This window comes from Anas platyrhynchos, chromosome 1, assembly GCF_047663525.1.
Source record: "Anas platyrhynchos isolate ZD024472 breed Pekin duck chromosome 1, IASCAAS_PekinDuck_T2T, whole genome shotgun sequence".
Lineage (NCBI taxonomy): Eukaryota > Metazoa > Chordata > Aves > Anseriformes > Anatidae > Anas > Anas platyrhynchos.
Genome location: NC_092587.1, coordinates 144,841,605 through 144,861,314, shown reverse-complemented (window position 1 = coordinate 144,861,314; position 19,710 = coordinate 144,841,605). Strand labels below are relative to the sequence as shown.

General features: G+C 43.3%; 2 protein-coding genes across 3 annotated transcripts in view; one reads left to right on the top strand and one right to left on the bottom strand.

The window, feature by feature from the left end:
* Positions 1 to 769: 769 nt before the first annotated feature.
* LAMP1 (lysosomal associated membrane protein 1) lies at positions 770 to 17,547 on the top strand. The gene is made up of 9 exons (XM_027444465.3): positions 770 to 928; positions 7,973 to 8,088; positions 9,546 to 9,759; positions 9,856 to 10,017; positions 13,608 to 13,840; positions 15,130 to 15,252; positions 15,771 to 15,840; positions 16,031 to 16,201; positions 16,521 to 17,547. Exons 1-9 carry the CDS (start codon positions 892 to 894, stop codon positions 16,658 to 16,660), a joined length of 1,266 nt encoding a protein of 421 aa, XP_027300266.1. The 5' UTR covers positions 770 to 891; the 3' UTR covers positions 16,661 to 17,547.
* The window catches only part of GRTP1 (growth hormone regulated TBC protein 1), a 32,298-nt gene continuing 29,503 nt past the window's right edge, over positions 16,916 to 19,710 (bottom strand). For both annotated transcript variants that reach the window (XM_072031717.1, XM_027444472.3), the window contains one exon: positions 16,916 to 18,834. In XM_072031717.1, coding sequence (XP_071887818.1) covers positions 18,745 to 18,834 — 90 coding nt within the window. In that variant the 3' untranslated portion in view covers positions 16,916 to 18,744. The remainder of the gene's footprint in view (positions 18,835 to 19,710) is intronic.

The window sequence follows — 19,710 nt, the reverse complement described above, 5'->3', positions numbered from 1 at the left end:
ACTTTCTAATAGAAATAGTAAAATAAATACTTCTAAGGTTTCAGTTGGAGAAACTGTATCCTTAACAGCTTAGATAAGAGAGAGCATTGGATTGCATTGAATTACAAAGTGATCAAATGGCTGGGCTCTGTGTCCCTGTACTACACTGACACCTGACAATGTCAATAGAAAAAACACTTTTTTTTTTTTCTTTTCCAAAAAATAAGGTGTGGGGTTTCTTAAAATTCCTGTTTATGAAGGTATCAGGCAATGTCAGAAGCTATGTGAAAAAACAAATAATTTTACCTGTATGACAAGCCATACAGGGACAACTCATTAGTGGTCTGTTTTGGGCTGGAACAGATACACAGGTTGTCTGTCTACATGGGCAGATATAGGTGCATCACTTCAGACATAACAAATTATTAATTTCCACTGAGTTTATACGGCTGTGACTGGATTTATTCTATGTGAGATGATTGTACCCACCTTAGATTGCATTTAAACTCAGTGGCAAGAAGCATTCTGGAGGCAATGCAATATTTGGGTGCGTTTTGTTGCAGGCCAAAGCTGTTTCTCACCCAACTCTACCACTTTCCCTGGGCTGCCCAGGCCCATCTCCAGGCGGCTTTGGAAGGCCTCCAAGGAGGAGACCCCACAGCCTCTCTGGGCAGCCTGTGCCAGGGCTCCTCCCCCGCACAGCACAGAGCTCCTGGGGCTCAGGGGGAGCCTCCTGGGGGCGGCCGTTGCGGCCGTTACGCCCGTTGCGGCCCCACCCCCCTCTCGCGAGAGCGCTCACGTGACGCCCCGGTCATGTGACCCCGCGCAGCCGCCTCCCGCTGCCCCCCCCCCTCCGCCTCCTCCTCCCGCTGCCGCTCCGCGCCCCGAGCCCCCCGCTCCCCGCTCCCGGCCATGGCGCGGCGGCTGCTGGCGGCGGCCGCTCTGCTGGGTAAGGGGGACGGGGCCCTAAAGGGGGGCGTGAGGGGGGGCTCCACATCCTTCCCCACCGCTTTATGCCCTAAAATCGCAGGGGGAGGCGTTGTGGTGCAGAGGGGGACGCTGCCCTTGGAGGCTCGGGTAACCTGCAGGGAGGGAGGGAGGGAAGAAGGGGCTCGCCTCGCCTGGGCTTCTTTGCAGCCCTTCGGTCCTCTGGGTGAACGCCGATTTGGGTGAGATCGCGGGAGGCTTAAGGGTTACGGGGGTGATATCAGAGATATCAGGATATCAAAGCGCTGCTCGGCAGCGCCTTGGGATCAGGCAGCAGGCTGGGGTCTGCACGGATTGTCTCCCCTCGCCGTGCCTCATTTGCTGCTTCGGTTTCCCTTCGCCGGGAATAGCAAGTGCTGAGCTGGGTGTTTCTTCGTGTGTCAGCATGGAGTGCTTCCTGACGAGTTTCCTGGCTAATATAAAGAGCCAAGGACTTGAGTTTCAGCGATAAATTCCGGGAATCTAAAGGAAACCAAGTGCTTTCCCTCAAATTAGCTGTAGCTTTTTGAAATACTGCGATCGTGCTTGTCTGCTGTTGAGCACAACCTGCCACTTGTGCTGGGTGTCCAGCCCAGCAGAGTCTCTTGTGCTCTTCCAGTGCTGGAGCACCAATAAGCCCTCCTCCTCGCTGAAACATGAGCACAGCAGAGGAAAACACGTCCCAAATCGAAGTGCAGTCAGGCATTGCTACATACTCCCTGATTCAGGATCAGAATAACGAAATATCTGAGATCTGGCAGGGAGGAGGGGGGGAGCTGAAGGTGCCATGATGCCGTTTCAGGGTTGTTGACGCGTAATCCACGTGTTTCTATTGCACAACTTGCGTCTGAAGGGGAATTTCAAACTTTGCTACCAACGTGTTGTGCTGCCTGTACTTGCATTGGATGTGCTGATTAGCAGCGCCCTGATAACAGGCCAGAATGCTTCTTGGAAACGGCAACTTAAAAGGAGAAACCTGACTAATGAATTCCAGCTGCTAAATAACGAGGTGCTTTACTGTTTTCCTGAGTCTTAGGGTTACCAGCTATATGGAACCGAGACTCCGAAGTAGTTTTCATAAACTATAACCACTGCTGTGTTGTGCAACTTGCGGAATGTTGCCCTAGCAAACGCCGCACTTACCGCTGTGCTTGCTTGACGGCTTCTTTAAGTGTATTGACACAGTCTCCAAGGACCTGAATTGGTGTGCTAGTGCCAGTCTGTCATCATGTGACAGGTTATGCAGCCTTGGCTTGTGCGGCTCTCCTGCTTGGCAGGGTAAAAGCTCCACTGGCTCCCCATCGTGCCGCCTGGGACATGCCTTAGGTCCCTGTCCAGACCGGCTTTCAAGTTTCACTTTTTGCGTAACCTCTTTCCAGATTGTTCCCTAGTGAATAGGATGGTGGCTAATCAGTAGCAGATGATAAGCTGAAGAGTTTACTCTAGGTACGGGGGAGCCCTACTGAAAGGAGAGGGTGGGTATTTCATTGAGGAGCTATTTTTACTGCAGTGTAGCCTTTCCCGTGTCTTCGAGAACTCGTTTCTCGTGCTAAAAAGGCATGCCTGCCTCTGCTTGTTTCAGCTGAACTGCAATGGTTTCTTTTCTCTCAAATCAGGCGTGATTTGGAAATTCTTTGAGAAAGATTAGTGAGATCCTGGATTTCCTGGTATTTATTCTCTGAAGCTTGGCAGGCGACCCTTCTGGGTGTGAGCGGCAGTAGTTACAGCAGCTATTTGAACGCTTGATTGCATTACCTGAATTCTAAGTTACAAGCCTACTTCTTTAAAATGTATCTTATGCTCTGGTAAATCAGGCCTTCATGTTTCTGGTGCGTCTGACATTAAGATAAAGTGGTATCTTGTTCAATCCAAGCGTGACAGTTCCTCAGCATTCCCTGCCACTTGGCAGCACGCCGCCTGCCAGCACTCTTTTCTCTGCTTCCAAGGGCGAGAGTGTAAGTAGCCCCCTGCCAGTGCAGCACGGACAGTAGTCCTTGCTTTTAATGCAGTTCCTTTTCTTGGACTAACCTCTCTAGTGGTTTCTCATTTCTTAAATACACAGAGTTCAGTCTGTGTAATATTACATATGTTAATATGGTTTTACTTTCCCCCACAAGTGAGATCTATTCCCTTATTCTCAATAAGAATAGGAGGGTGGTTTACTGACGCAAGACTATTCTTTTTTCCAGTTTCCTCGTCTCCAAGGGGATTTAAGTTGTCAGTGTGGTGCTGTTTGGGGCTGTCAGCCCCAACACCTTGAAGGGGGTGTTAGTTGTGTGGTGTGAGACAGCAGTGTTAACCACAGAAAGCGCAAAATGAATTTGTGCAATTGTTGGAAAGAGTCCAGCCATGGTGTATCAGCCCTCCCGGTGGACTCGTGTAATCAGCTGCTGTAGAGCTATCCCAAGACTTCCTTCCTCTAGATTGTAAACCGTAAAGAAGCTTCATGTGACTGAACTTGATGCAATTGTGCAATTGTCCGGCCAAATGGCAAGTGTACAGCTGCAAAATATCCTTTCCTTTGTAACGCCTTGTGCTTTGGTGTTTATAAAGAGAGAGGTCGTTCACCTGCGCACTTGGATTGAGAAACAAAATGCTTACTGCCCTAATGTAAATCAACAGTATTAAAAATACCATCTAAGATCGTGTGAATCCATCCCTGTAAGTTGGCAAGGATGCATCTTCTGGGGTTGGGTCTGGAGTTTGATAGCTCATCTTCCCTACCTAGGTACCCACCAATCTTGATTTAAGCTCTGGTCCTGCTTTTTGTCACTGTGCTTGTATTCAGGCGTGTCCCAACAGCAACTGAGATGTGAGCCCAGCCTTATCTCTTCTTGATATGCTTTTGATACCCTGTGCTCAGTCTTTTGAGTCTACCGGTGACAGGTAAATGCTAACTCAGTTTTATGAAGACCATCTTGTCTGAGCCCAAGTGGGTCATGTATCAGATCTGTCAAGGGATTTCTTGCTTTTGCTTGTTCCTCAGAAACATAAGGGTTAATGAATAGTATGATCATTAAATATGTGTGTGTGTGTGTATATATATATATGTATAAAGTTTTTGGGTTTTGTACAGTCCCAAGGTAGTGTAGATCCTGGACCCTAAGCAAGTGATCTTGCCTTCTCTTCCAAGAAAGGACTCATACAAGGTGTCTGTCTGGGAGTCGTGCTTAAATTGGAAGACGTGATTAGAGGAGAGAAGCAAAACACCTCAGGGTTTTTTCCCATTCTGGCACAGACACTAGGAGTCTGAAGCATCAGGGTCACCATTTTGCTCGCAAAATGGCACTGAGGTGACAGGATCCTTCTGAACCAGCCAAGTGATTAAATTACTGGGACACTTCCACTCATGTGTACAGTGAGAAATAAACCTTCAGTAGGACCCAGCACGACTTTGCTCCTTGGATCACCGCCCTGGGGGTAGTGGCGCTCCCTGTGGTGGCGCTGAGGGCCTGACGCCATGGATACAAAATGGCTGCCAGGCACCTGCTGCACAGACAGCCCTGGCACTGGGGCCTGGTGGCTCCTCACAGAGGGAGGCAGGACAATACTTATGCAGGAAACACGAATACAGTAACAAAAAAACAACATATAAGTAGCTTTCATGCTTGAGATCCTTGTCCGATGGTTTTAGAAAAAACTCAGATGGTAAATGATTAACTATTGTAACCGAAGTCCTCTCTGCAAGCAGCTAGCGTAAACAATTGGCATTAATACATGCATGCTTTTTTTTAGAGCAAAATAAAACATTCATCTTTTTCCCTTGATAGGTTTCCATTATAAGGGAGAGTAGCCTAAGGGTAGCTGCGCTTGACTAACAGGATATAAATCATAAAAAGCTTGAAACCTGAAAGCATCTTGGTCTGGTCAACAGAGGGGAATCCTGGCTTTCTATGAACAATATTCAAAAGGGCTCAGATTTAAGATTGTTCAAATGTGCCAGATTGTTTTGCTAGCTTCATAGCTTTCAGTTTAAAACAAATTTAACCTTTTGTGGTAAATCGGTTTAAGATAAGTTGTTGTATAAGGAAGTTCTAGTTTTCTTTGACTTGTTGATTCTTGGAGTGTTAATAAGCTCTGTGTTGTGTTTTGTTTTGTTTTGTTTTTTGATTTAGGTGTGTTAAAGATGGATGCCAGATTTTAAGCAATGCATCTATCTAGTTGTTCCTTAAACAGTTTTTCCTTCAATCTTCCTTGCATGACAATATAACCTCAGAAATGAGGTGTAAAGGGATAAGTTACTTTATGATTTTCAGGTGAAACTGTGCAGCTGGAATAAATGTGTGAGGAGACCTTTTTTTTACAAACCTGTTGGAATCCAAAGGAAGCATCTGAACAAAGTGAGATTTCTGTGATGCTGCTACATCCTTGGTGATTCTCCTGCTAGATGATATAACATACTATTTCCAGCTGAATGAATAATGAATGTCAGAAAACTTTTTGCTATTGAAAAGCCTGGGATCTATTCAGCTGTGTAAATCAAGTACTGCCATGGCTCTGGCACAGTAAGATGCTGTAGTTTATTAAGAAGAGCATTTAAAGTTTGAAGACACTGGAGGCTGTATCAGTTTTTGTGGTAAACAGCAAAGAATGGTACCATTATGAGAAGTACAAGCAATATTCTCAATTTGTAGATACGCTGTGACAACACTGACCATTACTTTATGTAACTTATTAGAAATATTCCCAGGACAGATTGATTCAACATCAGTTTGCTTTCTGTATTCTTGACATTTTGACTGCAGACTCTTATTGTTTGTGGGCTGGAGATGATTCACACATTAATCACTGGTCGGCACTGAAGCAGCCTTCTCAAACTCAGCAGCTGCTTTCCTCCCAAACCCGGCAAGCTGTTCTGCTGCTTTAAGCTGGCTGGCTGGAGCGAAGAGTAGGCAGGAACGTCTTGCCTTCAGTACCTTGCCTTGCTCTTCTGTGGCTTTGCTAATTTTTCAGTGCCCCCCTATCCCTGATTCACACAGTTTGTTCTGTATGCTTCTCCATCCCCGCCCCCAGGACGATGGCAGTGGATTACACTGCCTGCTCTGATCGCCGTCCTCGTGAACGCCAATTTACTTGCAGGGAAGCAGCCCTGTTTTGCCACTTCATTGAGGATAGCTCGATGTCTCATGCCTGACGCATGTCTCATCACTGACACTGCAAATCCAGCGGCTGCCTAACATTTCTGGAGGGGGAATGGGGTTTTAGTGTTTATTCCACGCTAACCAGACAGGGTTTCATATTGTGGTGTGAACTTAACCTTGCATAATCCTAGCAGCTGTGTAGGTGGTATTCTTAATATTTGCTCAAACCACTTGTTCTCTATTACTTAAACTTGCTGAGGGTAATTTGTCAGCTGTTCATTCCCAGAATCTCTGTTCCATTCAGTGATTTCTGTGGTACCTTTGCATTGTCTTTTGTTGTTCTCTGAATCATCTGTAATGGGCAGGACTCTCATATTTTCCTTTAGGACAGCAAGTTTTTCTTAATGCTGTTTTTCAGTCTTCTCTTTGCCCTGTAATTCTCTTCTAAACTTTTTTTCATTCTGTAGTGCCTATTACTCATTTATTTTTAGTTTTGAAATCACCAAAATTTTTTTTAGTAGCTGTAAAACAACGGAATCAGCATGCATACTGAAGGTTTTCATTCTGTTGCAGTTTCCATTGGTAGTATTAGCTAATTTTGGTCGCCTTTGATGCTGGGGGAGATGTATGTCCCTTGCTGGAGATGAAGGAAACTGTTGCTGGGGGGAAGCAAGCAGGGCAAATGCTTGCTGAAATTGTTCCCACTGTGTTCCTACAACTGAAGTGCCTTGTGCCTGAGTGTAACTGTGACAAAAGTCCATTTTTTTCCTAATAATTGTCATAATGCAATTGGATGCAAGATGCTTTTGTGGCAAAAAGTTCTGAAGTTGGGATTTGCTTTTGAAAAGCCTCTTGAGGGTTGGGAAGCTAGCTAATGGATAATCCCTCACATGGATCTTTTTGCTGTGTCAGCAGTCGAGTGGATTAGCGTGTTTGACTCTTTAAAGCTTATTTGCTTGTGATAAATGGAGTGGTTTGTGCCTTGTAACTGCTTTTTTTCAAGGTTTCTGCGAGGTGACAAACATGCTAGCAGGAAAATGGCGCAGGCTTTTTGTGGTGAGGTTTGTTTCAGATGTGTGGGGACAAAATAAGAATCAGAAACAGAAAATGCTTTACAATAAAGAACGTGAGCACCTTGGTATGAGTACAGATGCAAGAGCGCTGTCTGCTTGGCACTTGCTGCAGACAAAGCAAGGGAAAACCAGTGCTCAGGCTGAATGCAGCCTGCTAGCAGGGATGATGCCACGCTTCTCCAGCCACATGGCTTTACCCTGCTCAGGGAAGAAGCCCCGCTTTTCTCAGCGCTTGGTCTGAGATGAGCTTAAACCAGGCAGGGAAACAACCTCTGTCTGAGCCAAGGTCGCGGCCCCCAGCCTCCTCTCAAGCACGGGGAGCGTGAGGACAGTCAAGAGAAGCTCTCCTGGCAAGGGTGGCATGCTCCGTCACGCTATTTTTGGCCGGAGCTCCAAAACATCTGCAGTCAGTCCAAGCCTTCTAAATGCTGCATTCAGCGCGTGTGCGGCCGAGCGTCCTGGTACAGCGGGAGTGGAGGCAGCGCGGCGTGCTGCGGGGGGAGGCTGAGTGCTGGAGTCCGACCTGTTAAGTCAGCTCTGGCTGCAGCTTGCAAAATAGTTGCTGTGTAGGGTGAATGTGGAGCTGCTGCCTCGAGCAGCAGGGCTGGTACGGTGGTTACAGGTTTTTCTTACACTCTGAGGAGCTCTCATGTCAACAGTTGGGGTGGTTTTGTCTTTTTCTAAATGGGCTGTTAAATATACCCTGTGCTAGTGATGTTAAGGCTAGCAAATAGACTTCACAAACATTTCCAAACTCAACTACTGTTCAGGATATTCTCCCAAAACATAGAGCTGTACATATTTGTCTCATTGTTTTAGTTCAAAAACTAAATTTAATGTGACGCCAAGCTAACTCCTTGTCGCTCTTACCAGGCTTTTTGCAGGTTTCCTCTTCGTTTGATGTGAAAGATAAAACTGGCAAAGTCTGCATAATTGCTAACCTGACAGCAGCCTTCACAGTGGAATACAAAAGCAATGGGCAAAAACAGGTAATGGGAGGAGCTCGCTGCTTGTCTCTAACACGCATTTATAAAATTTGGGGTGTTTTTGCACCTCTGCAGAACTGAAACAAATGTTGAACAAATACTTAAGCCAGAAAAACTGCTTCTGCAGACATTCCGTCCTTCCAGTCACGTTGCATCAACTTTTCCTTTATTACTGACGCTTCCTGTAATTATACAGCAGGACTGAAGCTGCCCGAAGCCACCACGAGTGATACATGTGAAATTTTGTCTGGAATTCGACACGAGTCCTGTTGGTAGCTATAATGGCTTTCACTGTGACTGTAAAGGATAAAACAATGCCCGTCTCTCTTTGGTGAACTTGGTCACTGCAGGATACTTACATGGGCTGCCTCTGAACGGAAATGGCCATTGGCATCTAGCTTTGAAGCTTCCCTGAAACCTGTGACCTGCTTAGCATATCTCTGTAAATCTCAGTGTATCTTCAGACCAGTGCAGTGCTTACAGGTTTTTATCAGCGAGTCTGTAACTGGAAAGTTAAGAATCTTTATTTACAAATACTCTGCTTTTCAATTTGCTGTTTTTTCCCATCTTTACTACTAGACAGGACTGTGGATTATTTATAATCTTATTGCAGTTGCCTGTTTTAAGGCACTGTTGTTAAAATTACCTTTTTCTAGTCATCGTAGTGTGAGATTAAAACATCCAGTTGCTTTGCCAGTGCTTATACTCGCTGTGTGTGATTTGAGCAGAGCTGAGTTGTATAGTTGACTTTTTCAGTGCTGATGGTCTGAAATCCTGCTGATACTGCTATACAGGTTTGCATTCAGAGGTAACTGCTTTCGTCACGTGCTTTGGTCTGTTTCTTCTTGTTGAGCAGTCAGCTCATGCTTTCCAGCCAGCATTCTGTTTGTCCTCAGGTACCAAGTTAGAATCATAGAATCATAGAATATCCTGAGTTGGAAGGGACCCTTAAGGATCATCAAGTCCAACTCTTGACACCGCACAGGTCTACCCAAAAGTTCCTTGTTAATATATAATAAATACAAAAGAATTGGAGCCAAACTATGTGTGCTGTACCATTTGCTTTTGTTCTGACTCATTTGTACTGCAAGAAGCAAAGCGTAAATTCTCCTCTTTTCCACACATCTAAAGTTTACCAGATCAGATTTGCCTAGTACAGATTCACCTGCAAATTCATAGCCCTAGCTTAAAGGGAAAGTCTAAGGTGCTGTGAGGACGTATCATTTTGTCCTCAAATCTCTGACGAATGTTCTTAGAAATCTGAGTGCCAGTGACATGCTACTTGCTATATACAGGTAGGTAAATAGACATAGCATAAGAGCGTCAGCTGTATGCTTTGTAGTAGGTTCATAGGATACTTAAAAAGCAGTAAGAAAAAGTTATTCCATTATCCCATTTATACATTATATTACGTGTTGTTTTATTTATTTATTTATTTATTTTTATTTTTTTTTTTACAGTTTGCACACTTCTTTCTTCCACAAAATGCCACAACGCAGCCACACAGCTCCTGTGGTGATAGCAACACATCTAACCCAATTCTAGCATTGAGTTTTGGAGCAGGACACTTGTTACGCCTGAATTTCTCAAAAACTGTGGATAAGTACCAAGTGGAACAGCTAACTTTCCGCTACAACCTGTCAGATACAACTTTATTCCATAATTCAACTGAAGGTAAACTTCCTGCTCTCATTGTGTCACCCTTCCGGATGTAACACGGATTTTTCTGTAAAAACTGTTACCTACTGATGCAATATGGTCTTTCCACAGGAAAAATGATGGAAGCATCACAAAAATCTGTTATTCAGGCACATCTGGACACAGAATACAGATGCATCAACTCCAAGCACATCCTTATGAAGCATGTGAACATTACTTTTAGCAACGTGACTTTGGAAGCCTTCCTCACAAATGGCACTTTCAGCAGAAACAGTAAGTATCTTGTAGCAGAAAATGTACTTGGGGAACTATCTTTCTAATAATTTATTTTTTTTGAAGTCCTGATTTATCATACTTAGGCAGCTGTAGGCTGGACCTGAAGCTCTGATAGCTCTGTAGCAGAATCTTCTGAAATGAACGGGCCTCAGATTTTCTCTGAGGGTGTCAGTGTCCACGACTGGAAGATGGTGCACGATGTTCCCAAGGATGTTGTGCAGGCTTTAGGGAATGTTCCTTCTGCTCATGATTGTTCAGGGGTGTAAAGACCTGCTGCAGTAGGTCAGCTGGATGTATGGCCAAAATCTTGGTTTGAGAAATATCTGATTACATTACGGTTATGCTACCAAAGTAATTTGAACCAGTTACTGTGCTCTGGGGAAAATTAATGACAGAGTGGAGGACAGCAGCGAACTGCTCCGTAGGGAGCAGATACTGAACAATTCCTACAGGAAGTTTTACATAAGCTTTAAAAATTATGTTTACTCAGCCTCAGTCAGAATGACTTTTTGTCCTGGTTGCTTGCATTGAAAGGCCTTTCAGAATTTCACTTCTGTAATGATTAGAAGTCAGGCTGCTTTATGGTGTTTTCACGGTGCTATTTCTGTGGCAAAGTTCTTCAGTTCGTGTTTCTTCATGTTTGTTTGAGGCATTTTAGGAAGCGGTAAGTCTTGCTGGGGCAAGTAAGAAGTCTTCTCAGGGTAATGTGAAACTTTTCTTTCTTAGGCTGTTAATCCAATTTATACACTTGATAAATTGAAATTAATCTTAAAACTAGGGTAGACAGTGCTGGCATCCTATGGATTCATTGAAAAGCTGCATTCTATGGGAGTATCCTTGTCCCGTCTCTTTGAGAAATACTTTGCTTGATGCATGATAATGCAGTTCTTTTATGGCTGCCTCATGTTACTGCCTCAGGTTTCAGTGTATTATCATTCTCCTGATCAGGCTTTTCCCTTTAATGAACTAGTTTTCCAGCAAAAAAAAACGGACCTATATTTATAATTTTAGAAAAGTTTCTATTACTCCAGTCTTCAGAGCAATCTCATTTTTTTTTTTAAGTGCCTGGATCCAGTTATCCAGGTGTACTGGATAAATATGGAAGGTGATCACTTATGAGCTGGCTTTAACATGATATTAAGGAAAAAGCGTTTATTTTTTAATCTCTATGAAACTTCAGTAAAATCTCCTTACTGCCTAATACTTCTCAGCACCACTTATCTGTCCTTACAGTCCTTTGGTTGAGCTGTAAGACAATACTGCGTTATTTGGGGCGGATGTTCCTTCTGGAACACAAGTTTATCAACGTTTGTTTTACTTTCTATTCCTAATTGATTCCTTTTCCGTTTTTAGGTTCTCCTAATGTCTGTTTGCCAGGCTCACTTCCTCAGGGTTGCTTTCCTCCATCCTGTGGTATCACTGTCTTGATGAAGCTATCCTTAGAAAAGACATGTGATCCTATGATCTGGGGATAGATGCTTTAGTTTGAGTTCAAGCTCTGTTTTGTTTTTCTATTTCCACATTACTGTTACTTATGTTGCCATGCTCGTTTTTTTCATTTGATTAACTTATTCCCTTGTTTTTTATTATTCTCGAGACTGTACCCATTTTTTTGTATTTTTCCACTCTTCCTGCATAATGAGCATCTCCTCTCATTTTATTTTTAATTCAGATGGTTAAAGAATTCTTACTTTATCAGTTTTTAAATCTTGGTCCTGAAAATACCTTGTTCTTTCCAGATAAGTTCATTCTTTCCACCCTTTTGAGCTTAAGACTTCGCCTATCCACTTGGCAGCTAGTTCTTGATAAAGGAGAATTCTAGATCTAAAGTTAAATTTTTTTTTTTTTTTTTAACCTGCAGCTCTTTCATTAGAGGGTATTTCTGCTGGTGATCTGGGTAAGGTTCTCTGAAGGGGAGAAAAGTCAGTATTCAATGCATCTGTGCATCAGTAGTAGTGGTAACTTCTGGCAGTTAACTGCAATGATTATCTGTAGCTCTGAAGAAGAAAAGAGGAGGCTTGGATTTTATCTGTTAGTATTGTTGTCAGCTGCTTTTCTGTAACCCTCAGAAAAAGACATGAGGGTATCTTATCTCCACGTCTGTCTTGCAGAGTTAGTAGGAGCTGTGCTGTGAGTTCAGTAAAAATACTGTATCAAAACTCCACCCAGCGCAGACTTTCACTTGAAGTGAGATGGAGGCTTCCATCTCTGCCAGCTGCAGTAAGAGGTGGTACACGGTATGTGTTGAGGCCTTGCAGATGGAGATAAATTCTGCTTTGAAGTAGCAATCAAGGTGACTGTCTGGTTTATTTGCTAGGAAATCATCGCATTCTGGGACCTGAGCAGTATCTGTTAAGCCTACAGAAGGTAGGGTCACTCCTTCACTCATCTACCTTCTCTTTGCACTTCCACCTTCCAGAAATGGAGTAGAAATAGGAAAATGTGCTGTGCTGGAGTCTGTATGAGTTCAGAAGGTGTGATCGGAGTTCCTCTTTCCGAGCCATAATCAGAAGCTAAGCTGCTGTACAGAGGCTATTCAGTAGTTATCTGGTATCTGCAAGATATGGATGGCATTTTAGAACCAGGCCTTTTGAGAAACTGTGTCAAAATTGAGATGATTTATAGCACAGTCACACTTGCTGTCATCCTTATAAAGTTACAAGTTATCCCTGAAATAGGGAGATGACCTTGGCTTGGAACAGGGAAGCCTGTGCCACAGCAGTGTCTTTGCTGCGACCTTTGGTTTTGGCTTAGATCTTCAGTGCAGGAGCCTTCTTGGCTCTCACAACGTGTTGAGATCTTGCTGCCAGGTATTTGTGAATACTCTGGCAAATGAAGCCACTGTTCCTTTTGCTTTGGAAGCTGGTGCTGAGACTGGATGAAAAGAAAAGGCAAGGCAGCATTGTAGCTCAGGTGGTAGGTACCTAGTCATGCAGAACTAGAGGGTGGGCATAAAATCCCAAATGGAAAGGATATACCAGAACACTTGCCATCAGAAACAGGGCCTGAAGTCATGTTGTTAAGGATAAAAGAGCCACAGCGTTGCTCTGATAACAGGCCCAGTGGTATTTTAATGCTACTGTGGGTGTTGCCAAAATAATGAAGTAGGGCCCTCGTGACCTGGTAGTGTACTGGGGGGGAAGGAGGGAATGAGGAAATACTACGTATTTCCTGGGAGACCGCTTAATACTGAGCACAGGAGCTGCTCCTCTGCTGCTAGCACAGAGTGCCCAAAAGGGGGAGTCACTTGAGCCTTGCTGTGACTACACAGCAGGAAGGCTGGCTCTGAGCATATGAATTTTATTTATCCTGATGTGATTGTGAAGCAAAATGACAAATGATTAAAAGCAGATGCAGGCACCATGAACTTCTACAAATAACAGCAGAGGTGGCATTTCCATGTGTGATGTTTTAAGTTTCTTAAATTTCACAGCAAGAGTTCCAGTAATGCTTCGCTGTTGTTTCTCAGCTTTTATTATCTTCCCTTAGGAAACACTACTTGAAACTGTGTCCTCCTTTCCTTGGAGGATTATAAAGGTAGATCATCCCGTGCCTTTGTTTGACTGTCTGTTTTCCTTTCTCTCCAGTGACAGAATGCTCTGAAGATATGGTTCCTACTACCACGGTAGTACCAACAACTCCTAAACAGACAACTGCTAAACATACTACCAGCCAGGTTCCTACAGCTAGCCCAGCGCCCACTGCCTTGCCTCCAAACCCTGCAGTTGGTAGATACAACGTGACTGGCACAAATGGAACCTGTGTGCTTGCCTCCATGGGGCTACAGCTTAATATCACCTATCAAAAAAAAGATGAAAAGGTACATTTTTCTTCAAGATCTTAGGACTCCTTCTTTGGCGAAGACTTGCTGAATTATTACAGGCTGTTTTCTGTAAAAAGCTTGATTCTTTGTAGTGTTCATCCACGCCTGTCCTCTATTTGAATTGTTTAGCTTGGTTTAGACTAGCGGTTACTCAAACAGTTGTACTCTACTGAAAGTGGTCGTTAAAGTAGTTTTTTCTGTTCATTAATCGGATTGCCTGTCAAATCCAGTTAGTGTAAATGGCCATGCCACAAAAGCAGTTAAAAATGATAAAGATCTGATGAGGGGGAGTTGTATACCAAGGATGCCATCTAAACAAGATGTGCAAACTGTTAATTACAGGAATCTGGCCTGAGGTACCCAAATGAAAGTGAGGGATGACTGTTAGAGTGGGAAATTATTCCTACTGTATCAATGTACAGACTTGACAAATTCTTAGGGGACTCAAACACTAGCAAAAGCCTTACTTAATTTCCAGCCAATATCAAAGAGTGCTGGGATTAACTGGAGTGCCTAAGAGCTACTTAAATAATGGCTGTTTTCATATCTGAGGTAATGTGAATGACCGTGGGCAAACAAATTGTGGCCGCTTTTGTGTAGTTTAAGTTGGATCCCAGTGATAAAAGGGCCTGGTGTGAGGAGGGTGGTGTCTGTTTAGGATTTAGGAGCTTCGTACTGCACAAGAATATATTGCATTTATTTATGACTGAGAGGTAAAAGCCCTGATTGCTGACGTGCTGCTGCACAGTAAGTAGATGGTTGATGGCAACGGTGTTTAAGCCACCTGAATTGTATGGAATTCCCAAAGCTGCTTCCTGCAGCATGGCATTCCAGCACAGCTCGACTGCCTGACTTCTGATTCCTCGACCAGTGAGGAGGTGCCATCCTTGCAGACATTTCCCTTGATTGCTTCTACATAATGTTGAAGCAGTATTTTATAGCTTGTTGCTCCCTCTGCAGTGGTGGTTACTGATGTTTTCCTCGTGCTGCCAGGAGCAAAGAAGGTTAGCCTGGAGAAAGCAGCAGGTTATCAGCAGCTGGGACTGCAGGGAGCTTCTTTAGGGATGCAAAGATGTGCTTCGCTCTTGGTGCCAGCATGGTAGCTCTGGTACATCTTATACTGGGTCTAATTTACATTACATATCTGCCTCTTTGCACGTGAAATAGGTAGGGAAATAAAGCATTATATATGTGTGAGTACAGGCAAACTAGGAGTTGCCTGACCACGTGGTGGCGTATTAGTTGCTTGAAGGACAGCTGTTGTAATCGATCCTCTTCTCTCCTAGATGGGGTTAGACTTGCTGAATTTCATACCACACAACACAACTGCTTCTGGAAAATGTGACAACACGTCTGCCTTCCTGAATCTGACTTTTGAGAAAACAAAGATCATCTTCCACTTCGTATTGGTAAGGATCCATAGACAAAGCGTGGAGGGTTAGCAGTTCTTTTGATGCAGGAAAATTAATGTGGGCAAGTACTAGAGCAGAAAATCCATCTGTGGGAAGGGGAATGAGTAATGCCTTTGGTTTTAATACTTTAATGCTCCATTCAATGATCTCTGGATTGATCAAATTTGTTGCCTTGACCTGTTACTTCCCTGTAGCACGGGTGGGATTACTGCTCAAGCAGAGCTGGCTCCAGCAGAGCTGGGACTTCTTCCTTTGGGGTGGATGTGAGGTCAGTCTGAGGAGCAGCAGCCTGCATTTCTCTGCCCCCCTCCCCACCAGCAGCCTTCCCTAAGGTGCATACCATTGGTAGCCTTTTCTCTCTAAAAATAAGCCCTTTGGATGCTAGCATCCCAGGTGTTGTGGACTGTCCTTTAAATGCACGCACAAATGAACCCTAACCTCAACAGCTTGTTGGACATCATTATTTTATATTAAAACTAATGGTCTTTTTTTTTTTTTTTTTTTTTTTTTTTAAGAATGCAAGTAGTGACAAATTCTTCCTGCAAGGTGTGACTGTCAGCACAACTCTGCCTTCTGAGGCAAAAGGTAGGGCCTTTCAGAAAATTTACGTTCAGTGACTACTTCAATAAACATTACGGGTTGCCTGCATTAAAAAAAACACATTAGAAATGGGGTAAATGCCTTGAATTTTAAGTTCAAAAGGATGAATTTGAAGCTCAATGACCTTGCAGCTCCTGCTTTTCGGGATTCTGTAATAAGACTTTCTCTTACGCAGCTCCAATATTTGAAGCCTCAAACAACAGCATGAGCGAACTGAGAGCTACGGTAGGGAACTCCTACAAGTGCAGTGCTGAGGAGAATCTCCAGGTCACAGACAAGGCCCTTGTCAACGTGTTCAATGTTCAGGTCCAGGTTTTCAAGGTTGATGGAGACAAATTTGGGGCAGGTAAGTGGTTTACATTACAGGAGGGCAGATGGAGGGAATGACACTAAGGTTTGTGAATTGCAATTTGGTATAAATTTAATAGTTTGTAGTCAAAAGACAACTCTGTAGGTGCTGTGCTTAGTCTCTGCACGCCCTATTACAGGTGTTGTGGGGGTTGGTAAGATGTCTGAATTGAGGCTAGTGTAAAAAGCAGCTTTGAAATAACTAGGACTTGTTACTTATGGTCTAGAGAAGAGTCATGGAAGAGCAGGAGTGGGGTTCTGGAAATACCTGTCTGTCGGTGAACTAGTGCCTAATGCTAATCTCTCTTTCTCTTCAGTGGAAGAATGTCAGCTGGATGAGAACAACATGCTGATCCCTATAATAGTCGGTGCAGCCCTTGCTGGTCTTGTTCTAATTGTCCTGATCGCTTATTTGAGCGGCAGGAGGAGGAGCCATGCTGGATATCAAACAATTTAATGACTTGCACTAAAATCCAGCGTAGATGAAAAGCAATTGCAAGAAGCTAGAGAAAAAAAAATACCTATCTCCCCTGAGCTAAGATTGATATTGTAAGGGAACACCTTTTCTTGCAAATTGCTTCTTAAAGTCTGCTTTATTAAACGTGAAATCATCTTGCAGCATTTAACTATGCACAGAAATAACTTCTGAAAATTCTGGTGTTTAATTTTGCTAACTAGTTTAAATATTTACCCACTTAGAAACCAGCTAAAAGTTGTTTGTTTTTTTTTTTTAAAGGGTGCATTTTTTGGAATTGGCATAAGGTAATGTCAGTGTAAAGATTCCAGAGAGGGATGTTGCTAATTTACTTTGACTCAATTGCAGAACTCTTAACAAAGGGAAAATGTTCATTTTTGGTACTGCTGCCATCCAGTGATGATGTTAATTATACTGATGATGCGTTTAAGGAAATCCAGTAACAACTGACAGAATGGAAATTTCTCTAAACTCCACCTTGTCTACTAGGTGTGTATTTTTTATTACTAAGCTTTAAACACGATGCCTGGCATATGCAGGGTGTGAACGCAATACGCAAACCTTACAGGAACTCTTTATGATTGGACAGCTCCCCTGTTTGATATTTTTGATGCTACGCCAGCTTGTGAGGAGCCGGCGCTTTTTTAAAAATGGGTGTTATTTTTATTTACATTTTTTTGTAAAGTGATTTCAGTCTCTTCTGTTGGAAGGTCCAGAGAGATCCTGTTACTGCACATGTGTACAATATAGGTCTCAATCTGCTGATTCTCTTGCTTTAAACTTGGCTGGGGGGTTGTACACTTCAAGGATCAGTTCTTATGTATGCATTGCCTGTAACAATGCTAATAAAGACACTTTTTTTCTGTAAATCCTTGTGCTGCTGATCACTTTTTAAAACATTTGACTGGTAAGTGCTGTAGTCTTGGCTCTGTTTCTGAAGTTTTAAGCTATCCTTACTCTGGGATTGTTAAAAGTTTATTTTTCTTTTCCTCTGGCAGAAAAAAACAACTGGTGTGAGGTTTAACTGTACCTCTCTTTCTTCCAAAGCCAAGCTCCAGTGAGACTTTGCACAGCGCAGCTGCCTTCTGATGGTGAAGGCTGGCATGCTCTGGACCTCTGCCCAGCTACCCTCAAGGGACTGAAAAATGATGGATTTCACCCATGGTGAAACAAACTCTCAGTTCCTGATAGCTGCTGCCATACTGAAGGGATGCCACTGGCCTTAGAACTGAGCAGTCCAGATGAAAAGTAGTGTCTCCTAGCATAAAGGATGGGATAGCACACTATCATAGACTTTTAAAGCACTATTACTGTCTGTGTTTGTTTGTTTTTCCTTTGTGAGGAATGAAATAAGCTCCCTGTGCAGCAAAACAAACCCACTAACTTCCTTATTAAAGATCAGTCTTGCAGCAGAGGCTGAAAAGAAGTGTGGTACAAGGTGAGGCTTTCCACAGTAGTTTTAACAGGAGAAAAGGTGAGGGAAAGGATGTGGCCACAAGAGGGCTCTGTAAGGACAAGAAAGCAATTAATTCAGCAAGGCTGGAGGGGGCCTAGTGCCAGCTTCCCTTGTTTCTGTCAGCAAAAAAGATCAGTAGATGCTGTATTCAGTCAGTCACTAAGCATTAGGGTCAGCTATTGTACTCTCTTCATGCCAAACAACAGGTTCTCACAAATTAAATTAGATTTATTTTGTACAAATGATACGAGGTGTCACAGTTAACAGTAAGGAAGGATATGTAATTCTATACACCTGTTCTTTAACATTACAAAATGCCCTGAAAACACAAGGACAGTGATTTTTTTTTAAAAGGAGTGTCTCGACTTTGATCACATTCTACTCTGAAAACACTTTAATCCTTTAAAAAAAACAAAAAACACAACCACCAGGTCCAGTAGTTCCAGTTATCAAGTCTGACATACAGTACAAAGTGTTACCAACACTTACTTGAAAGGCAGGAAAAAAAATTGGTCAACTGTCAGTTAACTCATGGAAAGCTTAAAGTGTGCTTCAGCCAGTGCAAGTAGAGGAATGTGTCGATCTCTGTTGTATCTGACCGCCTGCTGAGTTATCCCTGAGAAAGCAGCTTCTCTCTGCACGTCTCTCGGAGTTTGTCGATTGTAGTCATGGACAAGGTTCCGGGTTCCGTGAAGATTTTCTGGGTGCAAAATGAGAAAACCCTTAGTTAAAATTATATAAAATCATACTCAGAACACACTAAGCCATCCTGGGTAATTCTACAAAGTATCAATGCGTGTTTCCTGTGGTGCTAGCATAGGTCATTCAGGCCCTGGCACTCAAAACACAATACTTTGTTGCTGAAGAAAAAAAAATCAGCCTTAGTGAAGTAAGGAACTACCTTTGCCCTATTCCATGAGGTTTTCCAAGGGGAGGAGGGTACCTGGATGTAAGAATTTGAGACGTTTCAAATGCTACCAAACGCTTCTGTAATGTTTCTGGCTATCCCTTGTTGCTTTTGAGATCTCAAGAACAATACATTTGTTTTCACTACTTCATTTAAAATTTCTGACCAAACAAAACTGTGCAGCAAGCTTAAGCACAAAGCGAGTTTATGTGCTTACGTCTCCAGCTGAGCTGCGTGGGCCCCTCTGTTCTCTGTACTTGTAACCGACAGCTCTGGAGATGAGGTTGTGAACGAGCCAGCTTTGAAAGCACTCTGATAAAGAAGTCTCCACTGCATTACACTGAAAACTAAGTTTTTGTTCATGAGGGGAACATAAAACCTTCAGCTGTCATCACCTCCACTGGAACCAGCGTTGGCATTTCTGCAAAACAACTCAGGAGCATGCCTTTCCCCATCCCACAGAAACCTAACCTAAATTGTTTATGTTACTGCCTTGGAAGCCCCCTCACTACAGTAACCACCCCAGATAACATAAACACTTCTGGAAAATAAGTAACCCAGCTATTTTTATTGGGGAAACTGCAAGAAAAAGCTCCTGGACTTCCTAAAGAGTCATTATAATGACATTAAAGGGAAGGGCAGAGAAAAAAGTGTCCTTCAAGGACAAGT